We start from the raw sequence: 23,542 nt of genomic DNA, 5'->3' as shown, positions 1-23,542 counted from the left end.
ACGAGTAATTGTGTTTTATTGTCCAAGTGAACATTTTTGAGAACTTGATTAGTTTACTAATGAAAATATTTTTAAGGGCAGAGCAGGAATTTAAAATTTTGAAGTTATCTTTGTTCAAGACATGAATTCATAGAGGAAGAGAAAAGAAAATGTCTTGGGATCAGCCAGGAAAGTGTTGCCAGTAGGGAGATCTGGCAATAGGGACTGCTTTTTATGGAAAACAGGTATAAACCTTTCTTTAAAGAGCATTTATTGTTATGCAGCCATTAATGATATGCTCAAAGGTAGTTTACTTACCCAACAGTCTTATGAAGACTTCGCTACCTTTCTAAAGAAGTGAGGCTCCAGAATGATTCTGCAAACAGCCAGCTGAATCAGAATATATATACAGAAGCTGGAGCTTCTATGTATTTATCTATTTTTATTATTGTTACTGTGGAATTTTTGTCTTTTTTTTAATGTTTTTTTAAATTGTGGTAAAAATCACATAATATAAAACATACTATTCTAACCATATTTAACTGTACAGTTCAGTGGCACTAATAAGTACATTCACATTGTTGTGCAACTCTCACCATCATCCATCTCCCGAATTTTTCACCTTCCTAAACTGAAACTCTGTCCCCATTAAACACTAATTCCCCAACAGTTACTTCTCTGTGTAAAAGAGACATACATATTTGACTTCATTTGAGTCCTTGTATGTGAGTATCTAGGAAAACCATTGACTCTGGGAGGTGTTCAAGAGTGGGGTTCTGCCCTTCTTGACTTTGGGCTCTCATTCACTGGCTGCAGTCTCTTATGTCTCACATGTCGATGTTGTAAAATGAAGGTTTTCTCTAAGGTATCTCAGAGTTCGTGAGACATGCATCAACTATTTCCCTGTCTTGAGGTCTGCAGTGTTTTAAAATAACAAAAGCAAAATGAAGAAAAGCTGAAGAAAATTTAAAAATTCACAGTGGTTTGACCTGAAAACAACATAGTTACAAGGAACATGATTTTTTTTTTTCCTCGTTCTGCAGTGTTTTTCTAGGATTGTGTGTATACTAAACACTAAACAAAGTGTTTATGTAAGGAGTCAATCGTTGACTTTGTGACTCTGCCATCAAGTCCAAGCTGAGCTCTGCCTAGTCACCCTTGACCCTTCCTATCCCAGAATAAGCTGTTGCTTCTAATTCTTAAACCTTTTCTGATTTTAGGCTTTGACGAAGTTCTTGAAATGTGTTAATTGGGATCTACCCCAGGAGGCCAAACAGGCATTGGAACTTCTGGGAAAATGGAAGCCAATGGATGTAGAGGATTCCTTGGAGCTGCTGTCCTCTCATTACACCAATCCAACAGTGAGGCGTTATGCTGTTGCCCGGTTACGGCAGGCAGATGATGAGGTCCATTGTTATTCATTACTCCTCTTCAACTGGGTGCATTTTAAACTAGAGCCTGATTATGGACTCTGTGTGTGAGAGTGTGTGTGTGTGTGTGTGTGTGTGTGTGTGTGTGTGTGTGTGTGTATGAGAGAGAGAGAGGGAAATTTTTAAAAGGGAACTGGATATACTATGTGTGTTTGCAGAAGCAAAATTAAAATATTCCTCCAAGGACTCCTCTGAAATGAAAATTTACTTCCTGATCTGTTACGTGATAGTCCAGTCTCTCCCAGGACATTTACCTGGCAGTAGAGCTTGTATTGCTCTGTCTGGAAAAAGGAATTCTAGTGAAAAATGGTTTAATGCAGTACCAGCTAGGGAATAATTCGGATTCCCTCTATCAGTCAGTCTACAACAAGCCACATTTAATTGTAGCCTTGAAAAGCCCTTGGGGCCTTTAAAGCATAGAGGTGCATGGTCATCATATTCTCTTTCAAACCCCTCCTTTAAACTTTGAGCTACTGACAATTATGTGTATATGTAGATTTTCTGAAGGTGGTTTTGAATCCTCTGGAAAGGAAAGACTACAAACATTATGGTGGCTGTTTATATACATATAAGGCCACCAGGGAAGGTAGAAAACTCTGTTGACCCAAAGCATTGCTGGATTCTGAATTTTAGTAATTTCCTAATAAGGTAGATGAATTCACTAATTTTTTTACTTACTAATTTTTATAGAGGGAATGTGTTCTCAAACATAACCTAATAGTTTATGCTAGCCTGCAAGGCTTATGGAATATGGGATGAATCTTCTCAAGCCTCAATATATATAGGAGTGCCAATCATTATTTTGAATTCAAAGTGGTATCTGAATTTCAAGAAGCAAAATGCAGCATTTATTAAGGTTGATTGTTGTATATGTATTTAATTTATAAGTAGTATAGTGAATGCTCATACATAATTTACCCATCTTCAGCAGCTGCCAACTCACAGACAATTTGTTTCATCTCTAACACCAATTATTCTCTCCTCCCCATTCCCTACCCTCCTCTAGATTATTTTGAGGTAAGTCTCAGATACTGTATAATTTTATTGGAATAGGATGTTTTTCACTCTCCTATCAAAGAGCAATTCCTAGCATTGTGATTCAGCATATTATCTTCTCTGTTATTGTTTTTACTATATCACAAGTAAAAAATTATTACAATATTTATTTAAAATAGTGAAATGTTTGTTTTGAAATTCATTAGAAATTTCACTTTAGTCATTAAGTCTTTATCTACGTTTGACATGAGTCAAACAGAAAGGCCTCCGGGCTATAGTTAAGATAGTCCCCCTCAACATGGGTTCAGACTTTAAATAGAAATACTGTAAATCATTGTTTTTGATTGCCTGACTTTGTTGCCTTACAAGCTTAGAGGCTAAGCATTTGATTGTCTCTGGAGTTAACAGTATTCATGCAAGTACTGAACTATTTCTAGACCATTTTATAATTTTTGTTATGACGTAAAGAATAATGATAGAAATACTGCATGCATCCTAAACTGCAAAATATGGTTGTTAGTTTTGGGGTGTTTTTTTTTTTTTGCGGTATGCGGGCCTCTCACTGTTGTGGCCTCTCCCGGAGCACAGGCTCCGGACGCGCAGGCTCAGCGGCCGTGGCTCACGGGCCCAGCCGCTCCGTGGCATGTGGGATCCTCCCGGACCGGGGCACGAACCTGTGTCCCCTGCATCGGCAGGCGGACTCTCAACCACTGCACCACCAGGGAAGCCCTTGGGGTGTTTTTGAGGTTTGTGTATACTTAGCTTAAAAATAAAAGGTCTTTTAGTTCAGTTTCTACTGACTCTTCAGATGTATATTAAGATTTGAATTTTGTCTTTTCTCTGACTATGTACCTGTATGTCTTTGGGAACATATATTATTCTCACCTCAGTTTCCCATCCAAAAAATAGTGATAACAGCTGCTTATGTCACTTGACAGTTATGAAGAAAAAATTATCTGGGGCAGAATTTTGAAAATTGTACTCATACAGTTATGCTGAAGGATTGTAAATTTATATTATGTCAATTTTGTACTAAAATCATTCATGTTGTACCTTTCATTTCTAATCGGTTTAAAATTTCTCCTTGCTTTTGCTTTGTCTGTGGAATAGTATAACATTTATGGGTTTTATAAACTTCAAATGTTTTTTGGTATTTCAGAGGATAATATAACCATATATTGGGTTGGTCAAGAAGTTCCTTTGGTTTTTAAGTAAAAGACACATTTTTCATTTTCAGCAAGAACTTTATTGAACAGCGTATTCACCATTTTGTTCCACCACCATCTGCCATTTTTCAGGCAACTTCGTAATTCCATCTTCCCAAAACTTTTTATCTTTTTGAGCAAAAAACTGTTCCAGGTGCCTTTTACAGTCTTCCAGGGAATTGAAATTTTTTCCATTAAGAGAATTTTATAATGACCGAAATAAATGGAAATCCGAAGATGCAATGTCTGGTGAATACAGCAGATAAATCAGAACTTCCCAGCTATAACAGTTTTTGACTGGTCATCAAAGAAACATGCGGTCTTGCGTTATCCTGATGGAAGATTATGCGTTTTCTGTTGACTAATTCCGGACGCTTTTCGTTGAGTGCTGCTTTCAGTTGGTCTAATTAGGAGCAGTACTTGTTGGAATTGATCGTTTGGTTTTCCGGAAGGCGCTCATCATAGAGGACTCCCTTCCAATCCCACCATATACACAACATCACCTTCTTTGGATGAAGATCATTCAGCCTTTGGTGTGGTTGGTGGGGTTCATTTCACTTTCCCCACGATCTCTTCTATTCCACATTATTGTACGGTATCTACTTTTCATCTCCCGTCACAATTTGTTTTAAAAACAGAACGTTTTCGTTACATTTAAGTAGAGAATTGCATGTGGAAATACGGTCAAGAAGGTTTTTTTTGCTTAACTTATGTGGAACCCAAGCAACAAAGTGATTAAGATAACCAAGCTGGTGCAAATGATTTTCAACGCTTGATTTGGATATTTTGAGTATGTCAGCTACCTCCTTCATGGTATTACGTTGATTGTTCTCAGTTAATGTCTCGATTAGATTGCCGTCAACTTCAACTGGTCTGTCCGACCATGGAGCATCGTCCAGTGAGAAATCGCCAGCATGAAACTTCGCAAACCACTTTTGACACATTTGATCCATCACAACACCTTCTCCATTCACTGCACAAATCCTTTTTTGCATTTCAGTTGCACTTTTACCTTTCTTGAAATAATAAAGCATAATATGATGAAAATGTTGCTTTTTTTCTTCCATCCTCAATATTAAAATGGCTACACAAAAATTCACCAATTTTGATAAGTTTTTTTTTAAAGGCACACTTGATATGACAGCTGTCACAATATGATCTAACAAAATTGTTTTGAAAGAAGTTGAAGACAACTAAGTGCTACTAGAGCCATCTTACGGAAAAAACATGAGCAAACCTTTTGGCAAACCCATAATGATTATATAATCATAGCATCAAAGATACGTCAAAGGTCACTTTGTCTAAATATCCACATCTTGGATGACCAAAAAACTTGAATGAAAAATACTGTGTTTTATATTTGGGCAGTCTGATTTTTTCAATATGCTGTAGTCCTTCCAGTAGCTAGGCCTGCCACGCCTTTATATGTGCTACTTCATTGTCCTAGTGGAGTCTTCCTGCTGTTCATCCTTAAAGCTGTAGCACAGACCTCAACATCTCTGAGAAACCTCTCTTAACCATTCCAGGAAGCAGATGGCATTTTTGTTTGTTTATTTCCTGATCCCACAGCATTTGGTTTGTTCCTTTACTATATGATATTATCATCTTTTGTTTTCTGATTCTCTTTGCTTTTAAATTGTAAATGACATAGTAACATAGAAAGTAATATTCCTTTAACAACTCCACTTCTCCAGCCGTTTTTTATCCCTAGAAAGGTAGCCACTCTTTTATCTTTTCATATATTTTCTATGCAAATTGCAAGCATATACATGCATGTATGGTATATATTTACACCTCTTTAAAAATTAAGAAAAATAGGAATATCCTATACATATTGTTAAAACCTTGCCTTATTAATTGAACAGTATAATCTTGGATATTTTCTCATCTTCAACACATATATTTGGTGTCCATAAAGTCTGGAAACATAGGCAAATGAATATCAAGGCAAATGATGTCAAAGGCATGTTTAATCTGTAGGAAAGCACTGTGTTTTTAGACTTAATGGATACCTGTAGATGTACCTTATTCCTTTCAAACAGCAGCATAATATTTTACTGCAAATTTATTTTATAATTTATTTAACCAGTCAGCTTCTTCTGGTAGGCAGTTGTTTTCTAATCTTTTGCTGTAACTATTTTAGTGAATAGACTTTTGAATATATGTTTTTCCATATTCTTGAATAAGTAGCTTACATTGGAATTATTGTCACAATATATATGCCTTTTACATATGCTTTTTTCTGATAATTCTTTGTGAACCTTCTGTTTTTATGCTTGTATCATACTTTTAAAAATTGCAGTTGCTTCATAATAACTTTAAATATATGATTGGATAAAACCCCTCCCTTTCTTTTTTTCTTAAACAATTTTCTTTATAATTTTTGTATATTTATTCTAAATTTAGAACAATTTTGTCATTTTCTTAAAACTCCACCAGAATCTTACGTGGAATTACATTACATTTATATATTATATTAGGGAAGATTAACATCTTTATGATATTAAATCTTCCCTCCTGGAGATACACGATTATTTCAGTCATAATTTTCTAAATTTTTTTTTCACATTTTAAAACATTATATTTATTCTGTGACAATTGTTACTATTATGAACTACCTCACCCCTTTTATCTCTTATTTCTGTTTGTTGGTTAAATGTAAAACTGTGTTTTTATTTTAATATTTATGTTTTATCTAATTTCTGTAGTGATGTTTCTTGATAGTTCTGTTAAGTGTTAGGTGGGTCCCTGTAATTTGTAGGTATAGCATCATGCTGTCTGAAAAACATTGATATTTAATATATACTATGCATGAAATAGATGCTGAATTCCTAATGTTAAACTCACCATACATTTATAAAATAAATATTAATCAGTCTTTTAATATCTTTCTGAATTTGATTTGTTTAATGTTCTGTTTCAGAATTTTTAAAAGCCATATTTCATACTATTGTGTGGCTCAAAAGGAGAGAGATTCCCCATTAGAATTTGAGGAAGAAGTGGCATTTGAGATAGACAATGAAGGAAGAGAATTTTCAGAGTTGAACATGAGTTTACATGAGCAATATGAGCAAAGGCAAAGAGATTGAAAAGTACAGGAAAAATAGAAAATATTTCGCTTTAACAGAAGTGTGGGATATATGTAGCTGTCTGGGAAGCAAGGTCAGAACCCATGTATCTAACTGTAACTATCAAACTGTAAATGTCTATATGAAGAGTTACGCTTAATTCAATAAGAAATGGGAGTGATTTTGACAGTGAACGTTGCATTTATATTCTGAAGCATTAGAATTAACTTGTTCTTGAGAAGAATGGTGATTGCTATCTAGATAGTATTTCATAGCTCTTGGGAAATTTTTACTTAATTGCCTGTGATAGAAATATGATTTTTTGTTTGTTTTGTTTTACTTGTATGCTTATGTCCTTCATGCTTGGAGGAATTTTATATTTTCCAAGATGTGCCTGTTTAATGAGCAAACAGACTTTGTACTTACTACTGAAGTTAATTCATTTTCATACAAATGAAGGAAAGTGTAGTTTGAATACAGAATACCAGATGGCTAACATAATCAGATTGTGATGAATGACTTAAAAAGAGGAGTTTTCTTCCAAATTTCTCCTTCCTGGGGAATTTAATAACAATGCAGCATTTTTGATTTCATGTAGTAAGTCTTTTCTATACTTGGGAAAACACACTAGGTGATACATTCAGCAGCATTTCCAAAGCATTCAAGGCTAGCAGTGAAACTGAATTACTTATACCTCCTAAGGAGGATACTTGATTAATCTATTTTCTGTTATGTAATTTTGTTTCTTAAAATAAGCATATAAGCATACCTAGCTGTTAGATGCCATAAATCTCAAATAAAATAATAGAAAATCAAACATTTATTGATCCAATTAAAAATTGTTTATAGAAACAGAACACTATAGAGATGCTTTGGTAGTCATTTGATTTCCCTGGCCACTGATGCTGATATATTTGAGTAAGAATTAATAAGCCAGTTAACGTTTCATTTAATTTTTTGAGAAAAAATGGTATTTAGTGGTAAAATCATGTATATTGCTTTTCGTAATTAAAAGAAATGTTGACTGTCAATATAAGAAAAAATTATGAAAAGAATATATTTTGGTTTAAGTAAGGGAAAATACATTTTTGGGAAGTAGTCTGTCCTCATGGAATTTATAAAATAGTAGAAATGACAAAGAGTAAATAAACAAGTAATTACAAATGCCGTAGTTGTTATAGACATGAAAGGAAAGAGTGGTCCATGAAATATTTACAAGGGATTTAACCTGGTTTCTTGGCTTAAGGAAAGGTGACTAAAATTGAGCTGATAGTCACGAAGTCTCAAATTATCTAATTATGAGTTTTAAGTGCCTGAGTGGCAATTGGAACTGGAAGACAATAGATGCTTTAAATTTTTTTTTGAGTTTTGTGAGTTTCTTCAATTTGTAATTATTTTTTGTTTTGTTTTTTTTAAATTTGTTTATTTATTTATTTATTTTTGGCTATGTTGGGTCTTCATTGCTGCGTGCGGGCTTTCTTTGGTTGAGGTGAGCAGGGGCTATTCTTCGTTGCGGTGTGTGGGCAGCACAGGCTCTAGGCACAGGGCTTCAGTAGTTGTGGCACGTGGGCTCAGTAGTTGTGGCTCACGGGCTCTAGAGCTCAGGCTCAGTAGTTGTGGTGCACGGGCTTAGTTGCTCCACAGCATGTGGGATCTTCCCAGGCCAGGGCTTTAACCGGTTGGCAAGGCAGATTCTAAACCACTGCACCACCAGGGAAGCCCTGTAATTATTTTTAAAAGCAAAATTTTTGGAGTTTTCTTAGTAGTCATTGGGAAGGGCTAAGAACTACATTTATAGAGTAAGATAGGAAATATTTCCATTCTGAAGATTAAACCTAGAGTTTTTTTACATTAAGGGAAAACTCAGGTAAAAACTACTCTGTTGACACATTTTTAGTCCAAATTATTTCGATTGTCAGTAGAAGTATGAGAAATTTAGATTTAGAAATTTGTTTTCTTCAAGCCGTTATTGGTAGTTGGCAGGAAAGTAAACATTTCCTTTAAATAAGAGTGTTAAAATGTCTGTTTCATTGTATTTTCCATTTAAGAAGCAACCCAAATTCTCTAAACTCTGAACTCTTTAAACTTCAAGTTCTCTTTAAAAAAAAAAAAGGTAATATTTTTAAAAATCCCAACCAGAAAAGATTATGAAACAGAAACTTAGAAAACTTGAAAATTTGGAGTTTCTTATGTAATCTTAGACCTAAAATGCCGTTATCTGATCTATTGCTGAAAAAAGGAACCTTTGTTAATTTCTCAGTTTTATATGAACCATCTCAATCTTTTTTCTTTGTTTTCATTTTCACCTTGATTTTGAGATACTATTTTTTTTTAATTTTTTATTTTACATTGGAGCATATTTGATTAACAATTTTGTGTTAGTTTCAGGTGTAGAGCAAAGTGATTCAGTTATACATATACATGTATCTTTTCTTTTTCAAGTTCTTTTCCCATTTAGGTTATTACAGAATATTGAGCAGAGTTCCCTGTGCTATACAGTGGGTCCTTGTTGGTTATCTGTTTTAAATATTGCAATGTGTACATGTCAGTGGGATACCATTTTAAACAAGACATTTACTGGTCACTTAGTCTGTGCCAGGCACTATTCTGTGACTTTTTTCTATTAATTGATTTAATCCTCACAACTCAATCTCTTAAGGTTTATATGATTATGGCCATTTTAAAGGTGAGGACCCAGTGAGGCACCAAGAGGTTAAGAAACCTAGTGATCTGCCCAAGGTAACACAGCTGATAAGTGGTAGATAAAAGTAAATTGTTAGCTTGATATTTAGGAATAATTAGACGTAACTTGTCTATAATCATATTGCATTTTTTCTAATATTAGCTTATTTTTTGTTTGTTTGTTTTCCAGGATTTGTTGATGTACCTATTACAGCTGGTCCAAGCTCTCAAATATGAAAATTTTGATGACATAAAGAATGGATTAGAACCCACCAAGAAGGATAGTCAGGGTTCAGTGTCAGAGAGTGTGTCGAATTCTGGAATAAATTCTGCAGAAATAGATAGGTACGGATATACAGGGAGGAATTATTTTCAAATCTGATAGTTTTCCACCTTTTCAGATTGTCTTCTTTTCTTTTTCCCCAGATGTACCGAACCCTAAGTTGGAAGTTTTACCAGTGAATATGGCATGTGCACTCACAGAACACAAACCACTATATTACAGGGCAGTGTTTTGCAAGCTATAGAGTCAGAATTCCTTAGTTAAAATCTTTACTCTGCCACTTACTAGCTGTGTAAACTTGTGTAAATTAAATATTCTCTGTGTGGCCCCAGTTTCTCATCTTAAAAACGGGGATATAGCAATAGTAACCTTTAAGGATTGTTGAAAGATTAAATGAGTTAATACATAAAGCATTTAGAAAAGTGTCTGACACATGGTGCTTTGTGTCAGATATTGCTATTCACGCAAAAAAAAAAAAAGAAAAATGCGGCAAGTTAGTGGACTCAAATATTTTATTGTAAAGTTGTATTTTTTATTGACTGTTTTTCACCTCTTCAGTAGTTAAAACAACCTGTTAGCTGAATTGAAAGTCAGCTATTAACAGTAATAACAATTAAGAACTCCCACCTCTGTAGCAGACACCAAGAGATGGTCCACATATATTAAACCTGTTATTAGTAATCCTCTGAGGTAGGTATTCATATCCCTAATTTAGATATGAGGGACTTAAGGAGAAGTTAAGTAAATTGCCCAAAGTTTTTTATTTTGCAAATTAGGTAGAGTTGACTCCATAGCCCTTGTTCTTTCTGCTTTGCCATTTTGCTTTTCATAAAATCTTAAAATTTGAGATAAATAGGAACATTTGGGTGAGAAATCTGAGGCTAAGGTATAAAGTTGTTTTGTGAAGGTCATGAGATTTGTCAGTGACAGAAGGAAGTCTAGAATTCAGATTATCTGAATTAGTACAATTATTTTGATTATCATGTGAGTTCAAGGTTATATTTCTGAATTTTTCATAATGATAATGCTGTTTTTATCTTCTGTTTTTCATTTGCAGGAGAACTGAGAAACAGGAGAAAAGCATTTTTTCTTACATAGGCTGCTTTGTGTTTTTCTGTTTTTATGAGAAGAGACCCCTTACATTTTCTTCCACTGTACATTGGAGGCCTTCAGTCTCTAGTGATGCTTATTTAACTTCGTCTTACTTATGCCCCCTAGAACATTTTATTGGAAGTCTATTTAAAATTTCATGATAGGTTGTAAACTATAACCCAGTATTTCCCAAATTATGGTCTGCTGGTCACTAATATGTATGTTTTCTAAAAAGGTTAAAAAAGGTAGAGGTTGTCTTGTGGTCAAATATGTTTGGAAGATACTGGCTTAAAGTAAAACGTACTTTTTTAAAAAAAACTATAGTATTTATCAGAAACTTTAATACATACAAACTTGCACATACATCCCAAAGAGGCTATTACCCATATTCTCTGACTATGCAGCCTTTTTTTCCAGAACATAATGTGACTCTAGTGCTGCACAGAACATACTTTAGGAAGTAGTGCTTTAACCAGACACAGTTGAGGTGAACTATGCTAAAAATGTGTATCTTCTCTTACAGAAAGAATATTTTACATATCAGTGATATCTCCTATTATTTTTTCAGCTCCCAAATTATAACCAGCCCTCTTCCTCCAGTGTCTTCCCCTCCTCCTGCATCTAAAACAAAAGAAAGTTCAGATGGTGAAAATCTGGAAGTGAGTACAAAGCTTTTCAGGTTTCCTATAGGAGAGATCCTACAAGATAAACACTTAATGTTGGTCTTGAAAATATTGATTTTGATTAATAAACTAAATATTACAACTTTATTAAATAACCTGGTTTATGATGCATGTTTATAACTTTTCCTCCCAACAAAAAGTGCCATCTTCAGTTCAAGGCATTTTATTGGTGCTTTGGACATATAAATGAATTAAAATGCAGTGTGAAAATAAACTGGGCTTAAATATTTTTTTAAGGAAACTCAGAATATTTATTGTTAACACATTTATGAACATTACTGTAATTGTTGGTGTTTGTGATTACATTGTAGAAATGTATGACTTTGATACTAGGGGAAATACACTAAGCTGCTGTTTTTAGCTTATACAGAAAAATTAAGTTCTTTTAGCTAAGCAGAGTAATTTTTGAGGTATGACAGGTCTTTTTGACTAGTGCTACTCTGAAAATTATATTTGGGAGTGCATTTGCAGAAGTTGATCTAGTATGTATTGTTGATTTTTCTCCCTAAGACTTCTAATTTGAGAAGAATCTTTCACACCCCTGATGTTGAAAATAAATAATACATACTTGATATTAGAAAGAAGATTGATTTTCTAAATGTATATATTATTGCTTTTAGTAAAATTTTAGGAGTTAATGTTGATAACTGAGTGACGTTTGTTTTCAGTATTAACTGTTAACCAGAGTTTGCTTGTCTGCCTACCTCTTGATGTATTCGAAAATACTGAAAAAAAGAATTTTAAATTACAGGATCATAGAATCCTTAGGGGAGCCCTTTGAGGAACCATTCACCTCCAGTTTCATTATTTTGCCCTTTCAAAACTAAGGGATTGATTCAGTAATCAGTTCATTCACACGTTTTTGTTTTCTTTGTTTTTTTTTTTTGTTTTTTTTTTTTGCGGTACGCGGGCCTCTCACTGTTGTGGCCTCTCCCGTTGCGGAGCACCGGCTCCGGACACGCAGGCTCAGCGGCCATGGCTCACGGGCCCAGCCACTCCGCGGCATGTGGGATCTTCCCAGACTGGGGCACGAACCTGTGTCCCCTGCATCGGCAGGTGGACTCTCAACCACTGCGCCACCAGGGAAGCCCGAAAAACTAACTCTTTTCATGGTTTGGATGATACCATACATCCCTTGTTTTCCTCTTCACCTCTCTGTCTGTTCCTTCTTGGTTTCCTTTGTCAGCACTTTCTCCACTGCTTGACACTTTATTGTTCCTCAGGGTCCTCTTCTTTTCTCAATTTATCCTCTTGCACTAGGCTGTAGTGATAAACTCAAATTTATATTTTTAGCACATTTCTCTCATCTGAGTTTTAGATTCATATATTCCAAATATGATCTCTACTGTATATCTGACAGGCATTTCAAACTTGATGTTTCAAAATACATCTCTCTCCCCCACACACTCTTGCCTGTTTCTCACCTGGAATTTCCATCTGTGATGTAACAAATCAACCCGTTTGCTAAATCCATAAATTTGGGAATTACTGTCAATTCTTTTTTTCCTTCCTACTTCCTCTCCATCAGCAAGATCTATTAATTATATTTCCAAAATATTTTAATGATCTGTTACTTCACTCTATCTCCACTCTCACCGTTTACTCTTCTAGACTACTGTAATAGCATCCTGACTGATCTCAGGTCTGTACTATTTAGAGCAAATAGAGTCATCTTCAGAAAATGTAAATCAGATCATCTCACTCTCCTGCTTTAGATCTTTTGTTGAGTAGCGATTGCCTTGAAAATAAAATCCAGAATGGGGGTGGCTGCCGTGGCTCTGGCTGCCCTGGCGATGGGTGTCTGACCCTGATCGCAGGTGGCAGTGAGGTACCTTGTTTTTCTGACAAGAATTGACCATGTTGGAAGGAAAGGAAGCTATCTGTGCAGACTGCTGTCTGTGGAACCTTTGAAGACGATAAAATAGTGTTCGATTCTGTAGGGGGCGCCTCTGGATCAAGCTATGGTGGAAGATGTTCCAGAAAGACAAAAAGCGACAGAGCAGTAGCAGCTCCCAGAATACTGAAATCAGTACTAAGAGCAAGTCTGTAGATTCCAGCCTTGGAGGGCTTTCTTGATTCAGTACTGTGGCAAGCCTTGATATTGATTACACCCAGAGCTCAGTACAAAGCAACAGTCATTCAGATACCTGTGCAGAATTTCTAATGAAGTATGTTGGTGCCATTGAGAAACTGAAACTCTCTGAGGGGAAAAGTCTTGAAGGGCGACTAGACCTGATAAATTATATAGATGTCACCCAGCAAGATGGAAAGTTGTCTTTTGTTCCTCTGGAGGAAGAATTTATTAGTTGTTTCTAAGTATGGTATAAAAGTATCCACATCAGATCAGTATGATGTTTTGCATCGGCACACTCTATATTTTATCATCTGGATGATCTGTTATGATGATGGTCTGGGGGCAGGAAAAAGCTTTTTGGCTCTGAAGACCACAGATGCCAGCAACGAAGAATACAGCCTGTGGGTTTACCAGTGCAGCAGCCTGGAACAAGCACAGGCAATCTGCAAAGTTTTATCCACTGCGTTTGACTCTGTATTGTCATCTGAGAAACCTTGAATTGTGCAATAAGGGGAAGTAGATTTCATGTGCAAGTTCAGCTGTTTTCTCAATAGTTCTGTTTTCAGTCTGTGGTGTTGAACTATTATAGAAATATGAGCTATCCTTTGCTCTAGATTTTCTGAAGAAAATGCAGTGTATAAAATAGCAATCATTTGTTTTTCTGTTAAAATGTGTCTTATTTTTTTTTTTTAATAAAAAAGGGACTTCCCTGGTGGTCCAGTGGTAAAGAATCCACCTTCCAGTGCAGGGGATGCGGGTTCCATTCCTGGTAAGGGAACTAAGATCCCACATGCCGCGGGGCAACTAAGCCTGGGCGCCACAACTACTGAGCTCACGCACCTCAACTAGAGAGACTGTGTGCTGCAAACTACAGAGCCCATGCGCTCTGGAACCCACTCACCACAACTACAGAGCCCATGCACCCTGGAGCCTGCGTGCCACAACTAGAGAAGAGAAAACCCGCATGCCACAACTGGAGAGAAGCCCGCACACTGCAGTGAAGAGCCCGTGCACCACAACGAAAGATCCCGCATGCCTCAACGAAGATCCCACGTGCCGCAACTAAGACCCAATGCAGCCAAAAATATAAAATAAAATAAATAAAATAAAATCCATACTCAGTAGTGTGACCTTAAAGGTCTTCACAATTTGGCTTTTACCTACCTTTTCAGCATCCTTTACTTTAGTGTTCACCATATTTCAGCTACATTGAGCCTTTTGAAAGTTCCTTGAACAGTTAGGTTCAGGGCCTTTGTACATATCGTCATTTTGGTCTTGCCTAAATATCACATCCTCATTGCTGCCTTCTGACCTCCCAATCTAAACTATTGCTGTGACTTCCTTTAATGCTTCTCTCCTCCACCAAATGTTAAGCTTCCAATAGGACAAGGAATTCTGCAAACCATGGCATCCTTAGCCTCTCACATATCACCTGGTTTAGAATAAATACTGGATGGTGGGATGGAGGGATAGATGGATGCATGAAAATATGATCTGTGACATAGATATGTAGATGAAAACCGATAGGCAAATGTAGACTCTCTTATTTCCCCCTTGTTAATAGCAGATGGTAATATAATATGTATACATTTCTTTTAATTCTTTCAGCAAGATCTGTGTACCTTCTTGATATCAAGAGCCTGCAAAAACTCAACACTGGCTAATTATTTATACTGGTATGTGAAATAATTTTTTGTTTATTTTCTCATCACTGTTCAAGACTGTTTTTTCCCATACTGTAAACAAAAAGGCAGTTTAAAATAAAGTATGAGCAATCAGCAAAAGCCTATGCAGTATTTATATCTAGCTGTATTTCTTTTTTTTTTTAACATCTTTATTGGGGTATAATTGCTTTACAATGGTGTGTTAGTTTCTGCTTTATAACAAAGTGAATCAGTTATACATATACATATGCTCCTGTATCTCTTCCCTCTTGCGTCTCCCTCCCTCCCACCCTCCCTATCCCACCCCTCCAGGCGGTCACAAAGCACCTAGCTGATATCCCTGTGCCATGCGGCTACCTAGCTATCTACCTTACGTTTGTTAGTGTATATATGTCCATGCCTGTCTCTCGCCCTGTCACACTAGCTGTATTTCTTTACAGCTGTGCTAATGGAAATGCTTATTAGCACCACAGTTTCTCTTCCTTTCACTAACTTTCCAGGATCTAAGATAAAACTGGGTAAGATAATCGTTTTTTTCAGTTTGATGTCTGCTTGCCTTTTATGCTATTTAAGTAGTGTAAGTATGATACTTCACTGTCCTTCAGGATTATGTATTTTCACATTATTTACTAAAACACTGGAATCATGCAAGGACAGAAAATTAGAATTTGAAGTTACTTATACATGAGGAAACTGAGGCAGAGGCATGATGTAGCTGAACTTGGTAAAACCTGAACTAGGATTGGATCATTTATCTCACATTTTGCCATTTACAGAGTATTGTCAGTGACCTTTTCTCATTTGTTCTGTGAAGTTAAATAGGGCAAGTGTAAGTATCTATTTTACATGAGAGCAGGTTTCCTGAGTGAGTTACATGAAAGAAAGAGAGGAACTGAGGCATAGAAAAGCTAACTGATTTACTGAGACACAATTAATGTGAAGCATGGCTCCCTTTATCTGTCATAGAATTCTAAAGTGTAAAGAACAAGTAGCTTAAGCCACAATGAGAAATATTTTGGTTCAATTAAAGAAAGCACTAGGATTAAACACTAGACAAGAGAGCCTTATCTAGTTTTATAGAGCAAACAAAGGGCAGAGCCAGTTGGGTAAGCTCTACCTGAAGCTTTCTGTACATTTGAGAGAACATTTTTTTAAACTTCCTGACAGACTTGATACTTTTTTGTTGTTGTTGTTCTTGTTGTTTTTGCGGTATGCGGGCCTCTCACTGTTGTGGCCTGTCCTGTTGAGGAGCACAGGCTCCGGACGCGCAGGCTCCGCGGCCATGGCTCATGGGCCCAGCTGCTCTGCGGCATGTGGGATCTTCCCGGACCGGGGCATGAACCCGTGTCCCCTGCATCGGCAGGCAGACTCTCAGCCACTGTGCCACCAGGGAAGCCCAAACTTGATACTTTTTTTAACTGTAGAAATGATCTCTGATCTAATCTTACTGCTCAGTTTACTGCGGTTAACTTAAACAGTACAAATTAATAGCTGTTCATTCTGAAAGGTAATTGTTTTTGAAGAATAGTGAGGTGTTTTGCTTTCCGTGTTTTAGACTGAGTTGGAGAACTGTCCTGTAGGTCAAATCATTAACTTCATTTTCCCACTCTCCAAACATAATCTTATCTGGATACTGCTCTTGTAGCCAATAAGTAGATAAATAAATCAAAGGCTCTTTAATAAACGTGGGTGTTCATTACTTACATAACAAATATTTCTTTAGTTTCAGCCTTCACGGTTCTCTTCTCATGGAAGAAAAAACACTTTCAACAGTCTTAACTAAATCACTCATTTTTTCCCCTTTCAACAATCTTAACTAAATCACTCATTTTTCCCCCCCTTTGGGACCTGTAATTTTATTTTTCCTGTTGGCCTTAGTAGTGGGAGGAAAAATAGTTCCTTGCTTTTACTTTAGAATTTAATATAATATTCATAAACCACGTTTCCCTCACCGTAACTTTCAGTATGTCCTTGAAAATACATCCACAAAATGTTTTGGCTAGTTGTTAATCACCATTTTTACTTTGAAAATTTTGCTTAGAAATCATTGTATTACCAGATAGGTACTATTTCCTTTTAATGTAACCTCTTGCTTCCTAATGTTCTCCATATTCTAATCTGAATTCTTAAGTGTATGTCTATTCACTGGTGTTATGGAAAAATATTTCCTCATAAAAATCTGGGTAAATAATTCAATGGAAATTAAAAAAAAATGTGTGGGGCACAGTGCCAAGGTTTGAGTAAGTACTTTTAAGCTTCTTAGGTATTTAAAATTAAGGTTTTATATATTTTAAAAATCATTTACTAAGAATTCCTTTGTAGATATTTTTATTTCCTTGTGATATTCATGGAAAGTTTACTGTGGCTCAGAATTTATAGTCTAGAGTAGTCACTATTATAAGAGCTGTATGTATGTATACTGATTATGTGGTGTTTAAAATTATGTATTCTTTGGATTTGAGTATAGACCAGATTTCATTGTAAAATTTGAAATTAGTTGCGATAGCATCTTTGATATCTTATTTCAAGTAGGAAGAGTTTTCAAACCATTCTGAAAGCAGCTGAACAGTAGGAAACCTATTAGATGAGCAGTTTCCAACGAGGCAACAGTTTCTGTTCAGAAAGAGCACTTTGTTTTCTCCATAGATAATAAACAAAGTACAGCCCTAGCTCCCAGTCTTATAAGCATTCCATCAAACTTAGATTTGATTTGTGTTTTCCCACTATGTCTCTGATTCACTGATGCAATAGCATGTGCTATGTCTATTCATTCTCTGAGGAGTAATTGTTTTTCCCATATTTATAGTCTGCATATTTCATATTCAGAAACACTCATGGGGAAGAAAAAGCTATTGATGTGGACTTCTGACTTTGGTACACACCACTTTTGTGATTGTAGGGTGAAAATATGGGAAATAATTTCAAATAATTGACTTAAAATAATCATTCTATTCCTTTGAACCTGGACAGAATAGTATAAAAATATTAATCACATTTAACAATTTATATGCCTCTCAGTCTAAGCTTACTCTGTTATAACAGATGTATTAAAATATAAATTTTACTTGATTGTGCTATTTCCTTTTGAACATTTTGAATTTCCTTGTTCATTTGTTCCCTTTCCATTGATTTAAACAGGATTCCTGCTATAGTTGAATCCTTAGAGGCCTACAGTAGTACAGACAATCCTTTTAAAATGAATAGTGTCAACATTTTAAACCTCAGAGGGGAGTTATAGTCTCCAGTCTATAAAGTGTTGGGCATCAGGATCTATAAATTGTTGCAGTTTTTTTTTTATTTTTATAGCTATTCCAGTATGTTGAAATTGAAAGTAAACTTTGGCTGCCTTGACATGTTTTTCTGTAACTTTTAAGACCTTTCAAGGTAATAAAGGTTATTTACCTCACAAAATGAAATTGCCAGGAAACAGGTAGCCCACTGATGTCATCATATGATGGGTACCCAGGCAATTTTGTCTGCATTTCTACTTGAAGATGACAGGTTTCTAGGAAGCACCTGAGAGTGCTTTGTAGAGTCTCCTTACTGCTGAGAACAGAGAATTCAGAAGTGACTCAAATCTAGGTCTTCTAGTCTTGATCTAAATTTGTCCTTCATTTTGGAGATGACACTGTCATTTTTATTTTAGATGGACTTTTCCTTTGCATAAGAACTTTGGCTTGAATGATTTTGAGAGGTGTTTGATATGTGACCTTTATCATGTAGCTGCAGCCATTGTGTTTACTTGGCAGTCAATGGGACCTGAACAAAGCAGTGGAGCCGTATATTGTGGTCATCTCTATTACTCCTTTAGAAAGGAGTTGCCGTGTAAACACAGGAAAACACAATGAATATACTAAGGTGATGGGAATAGTCAAGGACTTTAAAGGGTTAGAGAGTATGGACTGGGTTTGAATCTGTATTGACAGTTTCAAGATTGAAAAATGCTTTCTTGAATTTTTGGTTTAGAACTCTCATTCTATAAGGTAGATATAGTGTCAGGGTTTAGTTCCTCATACCACTTTACAGAAAATTCTGTTGTTAGGTTATACAACTCTGAGGACTTCCAGATCACCTGGGAAGTCAGTGGGAGAAGGCTCTTAACTTTTATCAACCTTTAAAACATTTCTTTGTGTAAGACTATATTGTGTATGTCAAGGGCTACTAAAGATTTTTAAGATACGGAATCTGGCATCGGTTTCTTTATAATCTCTGAAAGGAGCTAGGAGTAAATGTGTGAAACAGTGACGAGCAAGGTAACATTATCAGCACAAGTTGTATGAGAGGCTGTGCCTGTTTTAGGAAGGCAGAGGAGAAAGAAGTTGTTAGGGTTTGCAGAAACTTCCTGGAAGAGACGGAGTGTCACCTGTATTTGAAGGGTGGGTAGAATAAGGAAAGGTGGAGGTGGGAAGGTGTTTCTAGACAGTACCGAAATATGAGCGAAAGCACAAAGTGGGGGTGGTGGGGAGTCGAGCTGATTGGAGTGTGAATGCATGAATTGGAGATGGTGGAAGTTTGAACCAGAAGCTTATGGCCACAGAAACTGTTTTAAAATAGTAGAAAAGCGGGAACCATTGATGTTTTTGTTAATATAGGTGGGACATGATGAAGGTAGTTTAAAGAAGAAAAATTTGGATGATTGTATTGATCAATAAGGGGTTTGTTTTTAGAGCTAGAGAAGCTAGGTGAGAGGTATCTGCTGGTTGATTCCAGACAGGGCTTGCTGTGGTACAGTACAACTACAAGAAGCATTTTTTAGGAAAAAATCAACAGGGCCTAGTGACTAATTGGATATAGGTGTTTGAAGTGAGGGAATGTAACCTAAGTTTGGCTCTAGATGCACAGACCACAAATTAAACACAAAGTGCCGGTTATAGTTTTAGGTAGAACCTGTGTTCTCTGGTTTGGTTACAACCTCACGTGATTCAAACTGTAGCCTAAATGCCTGAAATATTGATAATGCCTTCAATTGAGATAGAAAAATAACTCATTTAGTGTGATAACTTCAGTTTTACACATCTTCAGTTAAAAATGACAAGCAGTGTCTTGAAAAGGGGATCTGCTGCTTGAAAATTAGGGTAGTTGAATATAAAAGCAGATCACCTAATGACATGCAAAGTTAGGCCTTAGATGTGGGAAAAGGGATATATATTAATATTTGAGAATTATCAACATTGAGATACTTGTTAAATCCATGAAATTGGGGTCATTCATTCAACAGTAATATATTGAGTATTATGAGCCAGGCATGGAAGTGCTGAGGGTATCAAGATGGACAGGTAAGCTCTCTGCTCTTATGAAGTTTACCTTCTAGATGGTTAACTATTTTCTTTCCAGAAATAGTATAAAGGAAAATAGTAAGCCCTGTGATTTGAGATTTGTGAAATACTATCAGTTAAGGAAGTTGAAAAGTTTCATGTGGTTTTTAAAGGTCAAACTGAGAGTAAGCTTAGTAGAAAGAATTCTAGCCGAGGACCCCAGAGTCCAGGGTTCTGATTTCAGCTCTTCAGTCAACCAATTGTGCCACCATGGACAAGATACAGCCACCTCTAAGTTTCGCTATTGATAAAATAAGCAAGTTTGAAACTGCACATCATTATCCACTGAAATCAATTTTAAGGCTCACAGTCTAGCATTTGTTATTTAAAGAAAAGTGAAATACAACAGAGTAGCAAATATTAACATATTGTTCATAGAATATTGCTTTGTGAAATTTTTTTCAGTTTTATGCATCTGTGTGCACACATGGGCTGTGTGTAAAGAGTTGTGATCTAAAATGTATTTGTTATTATGGCTTGTTCCAATCAGAACAGTTGGAAACACTGGATTAGACAACCTCTAAAATCTAATCCAGGTCATTGTTTATATGATTATATGAATTGTATAAGCAGTTTAGGTTTAAGACTATATTTATATTTAAAATTTTTTAACTCTCTAAAACCACAATTTTATGATGGAAAAATTGAAGATTATATATGGAATTTTGAGAAATGGGGAAATTGGATATGAAAGGAAAAATTAAGATTTTAATTTATCTTTCAGAGGTATGTTAATGAAAAAAGCTTCAGTGTTGTTGTTGTTGTTGTTGTTGTTTTTCCCCAGAATAAGAGAGCCTTATGTAATACCAAAAGTATTACATATATTTTGAAAATATTTTTGTTCATGAGTTACTTGGTAGATTTGTGAGCTTATATAATTTCTGAAGATGTTAATGCTCTGTGTACCTCGTAAAGCATTAGGAGAAAATGCTCATTTTGATGCCAAATTTTTTAGAAAGTCTAGGATATTGTACACATTAAGACATTCTGTTATTAATTTACCTTTATAGAAGGTTATATATGTTGTTCCTGAATTTTCAGCTTTAAAAAGAGTGATAATAAAATGTTTCATTACTCCCATTAATTATTTTTGCAAATGTGAATTGATCTGTTTTAATGGAAAGGCATAAGTGTTTACAAAATGATTCTGAGTTTCATTTCACATTTACATGAATGACTTAACATTTTTAAGGTACGTGATAGTGGAATGTGAAGATCAAGATACTCAGCAGAGAGATCCAAAGACCCATGAGATGTACTTGAATGTAATGAGACGGTTCAGCCAAGCATTGTTGAAGGTAACCATTTAATGTAGGGGTTGGCAGACATGGTGCATGGGACATATCCGGCCTATTGCCTGTTTTGGTATGCCCTATGAGCTAAGGATTTTTATTTTTAAATAGTTGTAAAAAATCACAAGAGGAATAATACTTTGTGACACATGAAAATTATGTGAAATTCACATTTCAGTGTTCATAAGTAAAATTTTATTGGGACATAGTCATGCTCATTTGTTTTCATATTGTTTGTGGTCACTTTTGTACTCCAATAGGAGATAAATATCTGGTATGGAATCTCTATAGTCAACAAGACCTAAAGTAGTTAATCCTTGGCCCTTTATAGTAAGTTTGTTGACCCCTGATTTAATAAAATAAACCTATACCTGGAACAAAAAACCCCCAAAGCTTTGCTTTTTTATTTCACTCTCTGTTTTCTGTTTTTATTTTTAAGACTAGGTTTATTTATATAAATCTGGTAATGATCATATTACAGATACTTTCTATATAACTTATATTTTTGCTTTTATAGTTCTAGAGGTATGTAAGCCATTTTTTGCCCGGTATTCTTGTGATTGTTAAGGCAGTGTCACAGTTCGGCCAGCAGAAGGTGCACAGGCAATGAAAAGAAAACTGTCACGACATTAACTGTGATTTGCTATAGAAATGTAATATTTTACTTCAGAACATCTTTATCTGCTGTTTCATGTTTCATTTAAATTTTCTTAAAAACCTAAGTCACATCTTATTGAACTCTTTGAATCTAAACTTTTGTACAGTTCTCAGAGGCCAGAGATTCTCTATATCTAACTGACTAGCAGATAAGCAGTTGGTCCTCTCATAATCTCTGTCACTTATAACCTTTGTCATCCTGTGAGGAAATTTCAGTTTCTTTGAGCATAAATTTCCATCTTCGAAATAAGGATGACAATTGCCAAGCTGCCTTTATCAATGTAATTGGAGAGATTAAATGAGAAAATGTTATTTTATAATATTTTATGAACTGAGAATTACTACATGAGACTTTATAGCATTTAGTTTTTATGACTTCTGTTTTACTAAGCAAGCATATCATATTACTCTTTGAGAACTTTTTTTTTAAAGTATATATTTATTTTCTTGAGGATAGTATTGTTTCTACTGTATGCCCAGCACATTTTTGAAGAAATTATAGGCTTCCAGATATTTATTGAACTGGTGAGTGAATACATTTTGGGTGAATGAATTCTGTCTTGTCACATGGTTGCGTGTGGGAAAAAAAGTACAATTTTTGATAGACCAGTATTCACTGAAGATTCAGTTAATTTTCAATTGTGGAAGAGTTGGTGGTGTTTAAGATAACAGATTTATCATTATCTCTGAATAAAGATAATTTTTTTCAATACTACTTTGTGGTGAAGTTTGTGGCTATTAAAAGAATAAAGATCACCCATGCTATTGAAGAAACCCTAATCATTATGCTACATAGAATTAATTTTTCTTTCCTTTGAATCCCTTCAGGGTGATAAGTCTGTCAGAGTTATGCGTTCTTTGTTGGCTGCACAGCAGACCTTTGTAGATCGGCTGGTGCACCTAATGAAGGCAGTTCAGCGTGAAAGTGGAAATCGTAAGAAAAAGGTAAACCTTTGTGCTTTGCTTTCTGTTTATGACTAATAATGTCTTGGTATCATAAAATACTGAGTTTTGGTACTGTCTCTTTGGTTGATATATTTTATGGAATTCTTATCATGCAATTACGGCCATACCTCGGAGATATTGCAGGTTCTATTCCAGACCACTGCAGTACAGCAAATA

The 23,542-nt window shown here is 35.5% G+C and overlaps 1 protein-coding gene and 1 pseudogene across 4 annotated transcripts in view; both read left to right on the top strand.

Annotated features, from left to right (window-relative positions):
* The window catches only part of PIK3C3 (phosphatidylinositol 3-kinase catalytic subunit type 3), a 155,816-nt gene that overhangs the window by 69,412 nt on the left and 62,862 nt on the right, over positions 1–23,542 (top strand). For 2 of the 3 annotated variants that reach the window (XM_082852709.1, XM_082852711.1), the window contains exons 10-15: positions 1,200–1,385; positions 9,551–9,705; positions 11,304–11,394; positions 15,101–15,168; positions 21,664–21,769; positions 23,249–23,365. In XM_082852709.1, the coding sequence (XP_082708835.1) occupies positions 1,200–1,385; positions 9,551–9,705; positions 11,304–11,394; positions 15,101–15,168; positions 21,664–21,769; positions 23,249–23,365 (723 nt within the window). The remainder of the gene's footprint in view (positions 1–1,199; positions 1,386–9,550; positions 9,706–11,303; positions 11,395–15,100; positions 15,169–21,663; positions 21,770–23,248; positions 23,366–23,542) is intronic. The other variant, XM_082852710.1, reaches the window with a different exon arrangement.
* On the top strand, positions 12,933–14,859 carry LOC309970303 (integrin beta-1-binding protein 1-like; annotated as a pseudogene). The gene has a single exon. The product of its transcript is annotated as an integrin beta-1-binding protein 1-like (transcript).

Source organism: Leucopleurus acutus (assembly GCF_964270905.1).
Source record: "Leucopleurus acutus genome assembly, chromosome: 13".
Taxonomy (NCBI): domain Eukaryota; kingdom Metazoa; phylum Chordata; class Mammalia; order Artiodactyla; family Delphinidae; genus Leucopleurus; species Leucopleurus acutus.
This window is presented reverse-complemented; position numbering and strand designations above follow the sequence as displayed.